General features: G+C 40.0%; 1 protein-coding gene across 4 annotated transcripts in view; it reads right to left on the bottom strand.

Annotated features, from left to right (window-relative positions):
* Positions 1-12,626, bottom strand: part of LOC137261855 (ras and EF-hand domain-containing protein-like) — a 40,747-nt gene that overhangs the window by 14,785 nt on the left and 13,336 nt on the right. For 2 of the 4 annotated variants that reach the window (XM_067799659.1, XM_067799657.1), the window contains exons 3-4: positions 2,411-2,560; positions 1,737-1,827 (exon numbers count right to left, since the gene is read on the bottom strand). In XM_067799659.1, the coding sequence (XP_067655760.1) occupies positions 1,737-1,827; positions 2,411-2,560 (241 nt within the window). Of the gene's footprint in view, positions 1-1,736; positions 1,828-2,410; positions 2,561-9,686; positions 11,575-12,626 lie in introns of those variants that run through there. The other 2 variants (XM_067799658.1, XM_067799660.1) reach the window with 2 other exon arrangements.

Genomic DNA, 12,626 nt, shown 5'->3' with positions numbered 1-12,626 from the left:
TCACACGCATTAGAGTGACTATTCTTAAAAAGGCGAATATTTATTGTTACAAATCCTCTTTTCTGTACACTTTGCCACATCATTTACCTAAGTATGATGTTTTAAACACCCAATATCTTAGTTCTACTTGTATACATTGATTCTGGAAAATTTCAGACGTACATGTGTCCATGAATACATACAATGTCCACTTTCTTCATTTCTAATTCGAAATATAACAACGAAAGGAGGTATGTCAATAACTACACGTGTCCTGAATGTATCAAAACACCTACACAATCCTTCTTTAAGTATTTCTATATGGTTGCAATTTTGCAAAGCACATATGTTACATTTGGTCACTTTCTATATGGCATGGCGTATGCATTATTTTGCAATATAAGACAATATTACCTTTCGTGTCAATCAAGTGTGAATCGTGATCACTTAATCGCATATTGTTATTACCTGAAACGCGCTATATCTTGACGAATACATGCATATTTCATAGACGCCTACTGGAAGTTTTATTTAAAGGAAAGTGGCAGTGTGAACGTGTTATAAGTTGAGAAATAGTGGCTTTGTGCTTGCGTTGACACTTAAAAATATTGATAGATACATACATAGGTAACATGATAAGTATTAATGCCTTCAGCCTTGACATCCAGAATTATATTAATCTTAATGGTCGCTTCAAATAACAATACCCATCTCCATACATGTCGATGCTTATTGATTTGTCTCCATTGCAGCGAATAGTGCAATGCAACAAATATTGAATATGTAATTATAGGTTATTACAACGACGAGGTAGTGAATAAATAGGTTTTAATGTACACGGACATGTCTTTTTATTACCTGTTCTCATCATTAAATGTTGGAATTTATCGGGTCTTGAGTCTGTTTACCGAGTCTGCGCGAATACCATATCTTGGTGGTAAGTAATTTATAGTGGCGAAAGGAATTTATCTTTGCAGAATAAAATTGTGTATCAAATATAGGTCATTGATAATCTTTACAAAGTATGGTAATTGAGTTTCTGTCACATATGGCGTGAAAGTGAAAGGAGCAACCACGTGATGTACGCGGAGAACAGGAGACGAGAAATAAAGATCGATGTAATTCAAACCCGTAGGCGGAAATGCTTGGAATGCAATGTTCAGTTACAGATCTTAACCAGACGAGCTGTGATCACAAAAGAGGGGCGGTAGGGTAGCCTGGTGGTTAAAGCGTTCGATCATCACGTCGAGGAAAAAGGGTTCGATTCCTCAGTATTCTGATAGGTACAAAGCGTGAAGCCCATTCCTGTCCCGCCAAGAGATTGCTGGCGTAAAACCATATTCACTCACTCTGAAAGAAATAACTAAACACCCTGGATGTGCATTAAGATACCATAATTTCCCACTGTGGCCACAAAATCATATCCCCGTATCAGCGTTTACCTACTGAATCAGTTTATATAGAGCTACTGTCATGTTGAAAAGGACAGGTGTATTATGTACTAGTATGTAAATATATTATTTGGATAGCGTTATATCTACTTCTATGCTAAATGAGCTCAATAGTGACTTTGACGAGACACGGACGCGATTGTTCACCATGGGTGGGTGGGGGGTGGGGGTTGGATTCACGTTCAGTATCAACAAAATACTTGCAATACCGTGTTCCAGAAAAGCAGTTCATTTTGGTAATATCTAGTTAGACATTTACACAAAATGTTTGGTGTCGTCATGAGCTTAGTTATAGAGCATCCCTACCTCCTTTTTAACGCGTTCCTCCACTTTCTGTGTGTGGACGTCCATCTCGTCCTCCAGACTCCGCAAATGTCGTTCATGTTGTTCCTTCTCCCTGCAGACATAACAAATACATTCAGACAGGAACAAATATCAACAGAGAATCGTAACAAGCAGATAGCTGCCGTCAGTATCACCCTATTTAACCTGAAATATAGATATAGTAACAGACAGAAATTAGCAGATATCAACAGACACTTGGAGGCATTGACATACACGTGAAGATATCAGTACAGGCCAACAGGTATTAACAGATGATTTTTAAAATGTGCTTACACATTGCACAATTTCTCATTTGACCCACGAATCAGTCGAAAACGAAGCGTTGAACTTCAATAGAGAAACTTCACGTCTATCCAGTGAAGTATTTCTTCCTGTATTTCTTAAGCCACGTTGTCCTTGACATTTGACAAAGGTCTCTGTTTCTTAGGACATGCTGTTAACTTACACCCTAAAAGCATGCTCTAAATATCTGACTGCATCTACAAGTATACTTGACATCGATATGTCTTGCACTGACATTAATCCCTGTGCATTTGAATTCATTGTCATTTAGAGTATTTAGTCCTGGAAGCTGTTATCATACACTTTGAACCCTGGGACGGTTTCATGTGTATCCATGGCGACGTGGCGCTCACCTCTTGTAGGTCTTCTCCAACCTGTCATTCTCCTGCTGGTAGACCCGGATGTCCTTGATGACCCCTAGGATGATGTTCTCGAACTGGGTCAGAAGTTCTGGGTTCTCGCTGGCGTGCAGTGCCTGGTACAGCTCGATCACCTGCTCCTGGCTGAATAGACAACGTACACGATGTAGGGTACAACGTACACGATGTAGGGTACAACGTACACGATGTAGGGTACAACGTACACGATGTAGGGTACAACGTACACGATGTAGGGTATAACGTACACGATATAAGGTACATTATAGGGGTTCAGCCTACAGAATATAGCATATTAGATGTAGGGTTAAAAATAACGGTTACCTGACGTAACACAGGACATGGGATACAATACTGGGGTTGAGTGAGTGAATTGTTTTACGCCGCGTTTAGGAAAATTCCAGCAACGGCCAACACCAGAAATGGGCTTCACACATTGCACCATACGGGAATCAAACCCCGAGCCTTCCGCCTAACAAGCGAACGCCTTAACCGCTAGGCCACCCCACCACCTACATACGGGTCGAACATACGGAATATAACCTGGGTACAACATATCGGATACATGTACAACACACAGGATGCAATCTAGGATATAGGGTACAAGACGCTCGATATATAATGCAACAGAGCATCAACTATCAACATATAACATAGATGATTTAGGATATAGATTTTGGCAAAGAATATAGGATCAATGGTACAACGTGGGATACAGTATGCAGCATGAATAATTCATGTTACACCATACGCAATACAACCTAACGAATGCAGGAAAGCACATGAAACATCATACTGAATTCAGTGTGTAGCATATGGGACATATGATATCAGATATGGGATGCAAAACAATATAAATTCCTGAATATGTGTGTTACAATCACCTCAGGCAATCTGTATGATTCGAATGCTTTGTAAATGTGATATGTAAATATCGTGGCTATGAATCTTCTGTTACACTACATATATTTGAATATTTAAGCTGAACATCTGTCGTTGATAGAAATGCGTTCGTATACAGGTGCGTTGAGGTCAAACTGCAATCAGCTGTCCGGCACGCTGAGCTCATGAAACAAAGACTGGTATGTTTTGTAATACGTGAATATTTGAGTTCCATTCGTATATATACGAGCCTAAGGGGGCGGTGATGGCGTGGAGCAACAGAAACGTTCTGGTATATGGTGAACTAAAGAGACTTTTCTAAAACTATTAACATTAATATTAAAACATGTGACGTCGTTCATTATTTATGCATTGCTGAATTTACAGTTTTCAAAAAAGATTAATAGAACTAGGAAAGATTGGGCGTATGAATACAATAGCTCAGGGTAAACAGGCAGACACCGACGTGATCCACGTCATAATCCAATTGACTTAAATAGAATAATACAACCTCACTCACACTAATGCATTGATACAATATCATACAGACTTTCCTTCGCAACTCAACACCACAAAGTTTCCAAACCATGTTCAAATACCCTAAGACATAATTTATGAAATGGTGCTTCAAGATACACATGCGACAAAATGCCCTGTGACGTCATCCTAGCGCCAGGGTTGTTCTTTGTCGGTTGTACAAATCCATACACTCTAGATCTGCTATTATAATTTTTTTAAGTATATATTACGTGGGCGTAAATATTCGTTCGATGACAAGGTTTCTTGTTATTGTCAACAACAAATTAGATACCAGTCTACCATGACGTTGTTGACGTTGCTGACGTCACATAGACAAGGTTACGCAGAAGAAAGATAGTCTCTGTTTATATATGTCGGTATTCGTCGGTATTCAACACCTGTTGCACTTCACGCAGGTTACTATAGCAACATGGCGTGATATGTTATTGATCGTAATATCATCTCCCCAAAGTTATCTCCCTTTGTAGTATGAGAATGTGAATCTGTCATTGGGAGTTATTCGAGCCAGTACGAGGAAGGTCATAAACGATCGTGTATTGATGGAACCGGTTGGTCCTTTGTAACGGAAACAGTAAATAAGTTTACAAGTATGCACTTGCATAAAAACTGAAAAAATAAAACGTAGTATAGAACGATAAAGACCCCAGTACCATGACTGGTTACGTTTCCTACACTGTGAATACACGATACCATTCAGAGAGTTGTGAAAGTAACAGGTTATATTTGGGATTACACTTTCTTAGTAAAGTACCGATTCATGGGCTAGATTTCCTAAGCTCTCTTAGCGCTAAGATAGTCGTGGGTTAATGTTACCATATGGCACTTACGGCAATCTTAGCGCTAAGAGAGCTTCGAAACACTAGGATTTCATGGCTGACTTTGTGTCCTGGTAGATAGGTGCAAGACTAATTCTTGTGAGTGAAAGGGTCTCAATTGTCCAATTATGCTGCCACCTTGATCTTTATGTTTGTTATAGATATATCCTCTTACACCAGCATTTGTGGCTGAGAACAAATTGACATTTGACTGGGTCTATTAATGCACGCGCACATCTCGAGGTTCGACTTGGTCTCTCCCATGCGCGTGTTTACACAGTGACATACGCAAACATTGCGCCCGTCTGACAAACATCCTCATCCCTGCATGCCGTCAACCACGCTGATGCTAAGTCTCGGCAAATGCCAATGTCTACGAAAAGGGAGTAACGCAAACGGACTACCAGCTTTCCATGGTACAGAGATTGCACCAGTATATGGCCTCTGATATTGCACAACAATTCGCTGATAAGTCATTAGTCTTGAGAACACTACTTCACCAATTTTACTCCACCTGTGCTATATTACATATCATTCTACGTCCTTGTCTCCTTGTCACAGAGACCCTTGAAGATCTGTACGGAGCAAAACTAAACTCCTTCACTCCTTGGTGACTGAAAATTTCTTGAAGACCTAATTTCCCAAGGCGGCTTGTCTTTGAAGGTTTCAACATTCTTTGACAGACAACGGTTGGATTTTGACAACGTGAGGCAATTAAATCGCTGCTTCGACATTTCCCTGGGGTCTCTGACATCCAACGTGATACAGTGAATGAGCCTTCAAGTAGCTGTAGCGCGCTAACTGCTTAATCCAGCTATTAACATTTCAACGCCCTGAGCAAAACCACAATGACCTATCAGTGTTCGTCAGAGCGGGAGGCATGGTGGGAAGTTTCTAATTGTTTCCATAAATGTTTCCCATTATAACCTTGGTCGTTTGGTACGTGTGGTAGTTGGTACGATTCAACATACGGTTTGAAATGTAGTTCCAGTCATATAGATGCAGCCCTAATGTTTCCTTGCTATACTTTTCTGACATGTGATTGATCGATTGCCTGCCTATGGAGAAAGAGTCTGTTATTTTGAAACTGACGTTATGTTCAGAACTTTCCTTCCTCGTCATCTAGACCATGAACATGAGATTGAATAATGCGTTGCACATACAGTACATTGTACGTATAGGTGTATCTGCTTTAATGAGGCTGCGCATGACATAACAAAGCTGATAAAACAATATCATAAACGTTGTGAAACAGGGATTCGAACACCAGACCAGTGGATCCTGATACTGCCAAGAGATGTAACTCACTCACTACTGATCCGTGTCTCTAAATGCACATGGTGGCGGCGGTTTGTAAGAGGCCTGTTCAAAGGTTTATGACCCGTTATAAATATATACGTTGTAGCCAGTATTGGGGAGACGTTCTCGGAGGATTGTCGGAGGATTTCGATGTTGTATTCAAACTGTTTAATGTTCGAGAACTGGCACATGGACCTTTCTCGTAAACGACCTGTTTAATCTCTGATATCAAATGTCCACTGTGTCATGTTTAGGTTCAAAAAACGTTTAATGATTTTGTATGGAAGAGAGGTGGCCCTCTATTATCGACACTCGTGCTACTATGGGCTTAACTAAGTCAATAACAAGCACTAATGTTAAACCATATTGTGGTATAGTGGAAGTGGCGAAAGGTACGATGTGGTCAGGCCGACCATCTTTACCATCTTGTACTGACCCCTTCCGGTGACATCCTTTCACTGCACCCATACAAAACATACAAGTGAATGAGTTTGGTTTTACGCCGGTTTAGTAATGTTCCAGCAATATCACGGCGGGGACGCCAGATGAGGGCTTAGCACAGTGTACCCAAATGGAAAATCAAACCCGGATACTCGGCGTAACGCATTAACCACTAGGCTACCCCACTGCCCCTAACATATAAAAAGAGTAACCATGACAACTGATTTAACGTGTCGGATAGCAGAGACCACCATTGTTGTGCAACATGAACTACAATGTTTCCTGTATAGTCAACGGCACAGGAGAAGTAACGCTTGTAAAGTAACATTTCCAAATGGCAATACTCTGTAACGGAAAATTGCGATACCGAAGGTGGTCGGCAAATTACCATTAAATCGTCTCTATCTCTGAAAGTTATAATGGCAGAAAAATACAGCTTCGTTTAATCAGAGAAGAAGACCAACTGAAGAATTCCTCACTGCGGAAAATCTAGGCTATCTTCATTCAGGACAGCAGCACTACCTCTGGTACATCCTCAGGGCTTGGAATCAATGTTTGGACGACGTATTTTAAAATTGTTTTTGTATGTTATTTTTGAAAGAAATCGGTAAAGAAATAAAGATTGCCGAAAATTCTACCGTACACAATTATATGAGTTACAGCAGGGTGAACGAAGGGACAACCATGTTGGGCTCATAATTTTGCTTCAAGGAAAGGCTGTGTCCGAGTTTTAAATACAGCTACCTGCAGCGCCTCAAACCTGTTTAAACTTAATACGTGTCGATGTCAGGTCTGAAGCCAACTATTCGTGCCCGGGGTTGTTGAATGTTTCGGATGAATGAACCCCAGGGATACTGTTGCGGTTGGTGATTAGTGGGTCAAACCAATTAGACGTATATATCTAGTGAACGTTTACTGTTTCGGGTCACGGGTTTCAGTCTAGTTTATATAATGACTAATCTCCTGTGTAGATGTTTGTGTAGCGATTATTTCTATACGCAGTAATTGTAGCTTACCATCGTGGAATTTTGGCGATGTTGTTACAATGTTATTTACAATTATCAAAACATTGGACGACTATTACAAGAATAAAAGCCTCGGTTGAAAAGGAATAATTGTTTTTTCGTCCACAGACAAAGTATTGAATTAACAGACCTTGCACAGAACTGGGTGATTACACAAGAAGCATGAAATGTTTTGGATAATTAATTGGAACAATATTTATGTAAGTTATGTATAAAAATGTCAACACAGCTGTCCAGTAAATGATATGGATATTAACCCCATTAACATTTCATACATGAGTAGTTTTCAAATAATATTCAGTCGAATGTTACCGCAAAATATTGTCACCTCATTAGTTCGTAGAAATGTGTCACTTTATTCATATGACGGGTTCAATACACGGGCATCACTAGAAGATATTAATAGTGTCATTGCATATCACACACACTGCATGCATATTTTAACTTCATGAAATGTAACAGCTACGTATACTCACTGTGAATTCATATCATTATCAATGATGTCTTTCAACGTTCCACATAACATAATAACAATTCAATTAATGATGATGACGCACTGCCAGATTTAATCATATATATTCATATAAATATATATATTTTTATGTACAAAAGACTGGACATTGTTAGCCTAGTCATCATTATAACGACATATAACAGATACGTGAGTTTGATTTAATCTCCATTTATAGCCTCTCAGCATGGTAACACCTCGTGCTGAGATTGCCCGCAGGTTGTGTAGTTCAACTGTGAGAAATCTCAGGTGTCATTTCTCAGGTTTTCACAAAGAAATCTGCCAATTACGCCATGACAAAGCTTTTCTGTTGTATCAAGCCCCTTTACGTGCGTGTCTGCAATAATTGTCACGTTACGTAATGAGTAAAGCTTCAGCATATCTCCTTGTCCACTACCATTGACATTATATCTATTACTCAACGTTACTCGCTGAAACATTGATGTATTGTTCAGATATTACTCGATAAAATATCAGATAACTAAGTCATATCAATGTTCGCTAACCCTATGTGATATATTTTCGTTTATACCTGCATTGTGGCTTCTGGGTATTTCCAATTTTCGAAGATAGAAAATTTGATTCTGTAGACATTCAATAAACATTGTCGTGTATTAAATGTCAGGTAAGGTATCAGTTAACGAGTGGCACATTTACATTTTGAATTCTGACACTCAGCGACCCACACACCACCTCTAAAACTCTTGCCTTGCCCCCCACACACATGGACAATGTACCTCACTTATCAATGGAAACCATTCAAGTGTGCAAGACCCCGGGGCTTGTATCCGGTCAGACAGGTATAAAATATCTTTGTGTATAGAACAATCATGTTTGAAACTTACATAACACGACGTATTCAGTGATGTCTTTTCCTGAAACATGGTATTCAAAGCAACTCACTCCTGACATATCGCCTCATTACTGACTTTATTTGTCATCTAGGGCCCCGGGACCCCTTATAAGCGATATCCCACCAGAGATGCCATACAAACATATCTGTTCCACGACCATGCGCCAGGTTATATATTCCGGAACATAAGTGAATAAATTTGTTTGTTTGTTAGAATCATGGCAAACATTTATTAGCCGATTCTGGCTCTTCTTTGGTCGGATCTATAGGGTTAATGTAATGTCATCTTGCTAATGTCATTCCGACACATACGATACCAAGGACACATCCACACTCAGTCATGTGCAGATGGCAGGTTATGAATAAACATCTATATAATGACAGTGTATTAATCACATTTGGGTTAGAGCCGAAACTGGGGAAGCAGAAACGTACTGATGTAAAGGGAATCTTTCTGTGGACAAAATGGCTATGCGAGAAATTCGGTTACCTTAAATCTAACTTTGTTCTTAAAACAAGCAGTAAAGGAATAAAAGTCACAAACACACATGTAAGCAATAATTGTGAAGAGCGAATCATCATGGTTACTGCAGTCTCTACTAAGATTTACTCTGCGAACAATATGGAGGCCTAACTAAACTAAATGTGGAAATATCACAAAGTTGCATCAGCATCAAAACACTTATGTCAACGGTACACAGCTGGTATAAATAAATAAGTACCATCCAAACCATACCTGAAGTATTTGGTGACTCACTTCAGATCTGTAGTAGAGTCGTGACAAAATAAACATTTCAGCTCAATCATTAGACAAGCATGTATACTGAATCTTTTAGAGACGATTTTGATACATTCTGACAGAAATGATTCAATGTGATGTACCCACCTAGACGATGATAAAACGGCAACGTCTAATTCCTCCGGGGATACGTTCAGGTATGTCCTGCTGTCCCCCCAAGTTGTACATCCTTGAGAAACACGTCTTTTTGTTGGAGTGGAACTTTTATTGTCCGCTATTTCAAATTTCAAGTCGTCTAATGTTATATGCCCCTTGTGATCGTGGTCCAGGGCGTCGAAGATGATGTCCAGCTCATCCGAGGATAGCCGCAGAACTTGGGAGATGTCTGCGAGTTGTTCCTTCGTGATTGATTGGTTCGGATCGTGAAGTTTCAAAGCACCACACAACTGATTTAATTCCGGCGAGACTGGCTCATGTGCCATCCCAGAAGATCAGATCATTCACACTAATGTCGTCTGCCTCCCTCAGTCTCCTGTGTGTCATTCCGCTTGAAAAAGTAAACTCCCGATTTAGTTACTATCGGCCATGTTAAGCCAAGGCCGCTCGGTGAAATTTATACAAGAGTTTTGTAAACAAATAAATATCTACACAATATGCAGTATCTCAAAGCCAGCGACGTTGTCAACGTACACACACGTGAATGACAGACAGAAATCGTTTACGAGATCCTCTAAACAGACGGCAAACAGATCTCCAGTCTGTCTATTGACAAGCACACGCGACAGCCTGACTGTATTCTATCTAAAACTCTCGAAGTCTGACTCAAGAACGAGGTCAGGTCAAACGAGAATAGTTTACACCTTGAAGGCAAATATCGTAAGCAGACGACACCGCTTGCTAACGTCCTCAGTTTTTAAGTCTCGTTCAGACTCGTTCAGTAACACAACAAAGATGAGTTATAACACAACACGTGGATATGTTGGTGTAACAATCGCAGGTTCAACTGTTAAAGTGCAGAGCACCTGTTGGACAAAAAGCCTGGACTGTTTCTTGAACTCCGACCGCACCTGTACGTTATGGCGTATTGGCGTGTATTGCTTGTACCTTCTTGTCGAACTCTCTGTATGTTCCAATGCGCTTTGATCAATACACAGACTCTAAATGTCTAAATGAACACCACACTGAGCATCCGACCTGCTGCAGGTCAGCGGTTGCTGCTACTGATCCTTCAGGAGGGTGTGTAAGGATGCAAAGAGAAACCTCTGATGTAGAAACCCACTAATCCGGCCTCAATCCCCAATCAGAGAACAAGCGAGATCCGACACGGTTCACCGACGACGTAACAGCCCCTGTGTCAACACCTCGTTCTGTGGCTTTGTGTGCACCTTAGCGTCACGGCATTATCTTCGCTGACAGTCAGATTCCCGCGACGAAGAAAGTTTTGCTCAAAGATAATGCTTAGTGACAATTGCTCTAAATGACAGACTGTCTACACACTGGTTTGTATCGTTGGTTCTTCGGGTCATTCAGTGAAGCTCAATGTTCAGAAAGGTGATTTTCCCATAATTTCCGAGCCAATCGAAAATATTTTCATACCAGTTTTGACGTCCCCGATATCCTAGAATCACATGTGGACATATCTGTGAATAATTGTTAATGGCCCACGTAGATAAGCGAAGATAACGCAAGGTCGCAAAATGGTACATGGTTCAAAATTCTCAAAGACAAAATATCGTACTGAAGCAGAAATTCATTCTGTTGAGTTATTATTCCTGGTACAGATTCCGTTAACAGTCCCACTGCACCATTCCAGCTGGCAGTTACGATGCCCGTTCATAAACAGGTTGGCACAACAACGACTGTTCCAAGTTTCGGTCCACGAATGGATCCAAAGGAACGCCCGTGTCTTATGAACGCTGAGGTGAAATCTCACAACGAGAACCAGTCCCCAACCGCATGAAATAACATACACCTATAAAACTGACATGAAGTCGAACTGGTCTTTCAGGTTTGCCATTTCCATTGAACTGATGTTAAATTTTCAATATGATGGCAACAGGTGGGAGATTCATACGCCGCGCGTTTCGATCACGATGGCTAGCAGTCAACAAAGTGCACGCAAGGTGCTGAAAATTCGGCATTGTTGCCAGGGGTGAGGCCACACGAATGAAGATGATAAAACGGTTTATTGACATCGAATGTTCCTGTTTTATTTGCACAGGACCGTGTATCTGTCTTCATTTCAATATACTATATGCCAACCTACATTTACTGGCTATGTCAGGTATTGATTTTCTCGATATCCGACAGGGCATATCAAATGCACAATTGGATATATACACTGATGACTGGAAGCTAAAATTAATGTACGTTAGCAGTGACCAGAACCCTGAAATATCGAGTATATTGTTAATGTTGACTAAAGTGTTTTTCTTCTTCACCACTACAAACAGATTATGGCACCGATAAGGGACGCAACTCCCCCAGACAATGTTTTCATCGTACCGCATATAAAATCTACATGTGGATACATATACTGTTGATTGGAAATAAGGAAACACTCTACAGTAGCTGTAGACGATTTAACTGAAAAATCCATTTTAATATCAATAATGTTACTATCTTGTGGTTAATTTTAAATAAGAGTTTTGGCATCTGTGGATACATACGGTATGTCCACACGACTTTAAGTATATTTCCTTATCTTTCCGTCAGTATATCTACAAAACCCTACCTGTCTAAAACAGGTCAGTCGGTGACATTTGCAAACCACGATTTAAGGTATGTTTCAAGGTATTTGCAACATAACTAAATTACCGCATTGATCTACCTTTAAAACATTCAAACATCTAATGACATTATCTAGAAGGGCGTGAAATTCATCTCTTGAAATAAGCCCACACTCAGTAACATTTTTTACTCTTTCTATGAAGCGCCACAGAGTGTTTTAATTTTTATGTCATACTGGGCAGTATACAAATTTATATATTGTCATTATTGCTGTTATTGCATTTCCATATTCCCTGATATCAAATTTGTACAGGTTCATTAAATGCAGATTTTAAATATGTCGTAATAGTCACTGAC

The sequence above is a fragment of the Haliotis asinina genome, chromosome 14, assembly GCF_037392515.1.
Source record: "Haliotis asinina isolate JCU_RB_2024 chromosome 14, JCU_Hal_asi_v2, whole genome shotgun sequence".
In the NCBI taxonomy this organism is placed as follows: domain Eukaryota; kingdom Metazoa; phylum Mollusca; class Gastropoda; order Lepetellida; family Haliotidae; genus Haliotis; species Haliotis asinina.
Note: the sequence above shows the minus strand (reverse complement) of the source record. Positions and strands in the feature narration are given on the sequence as shown.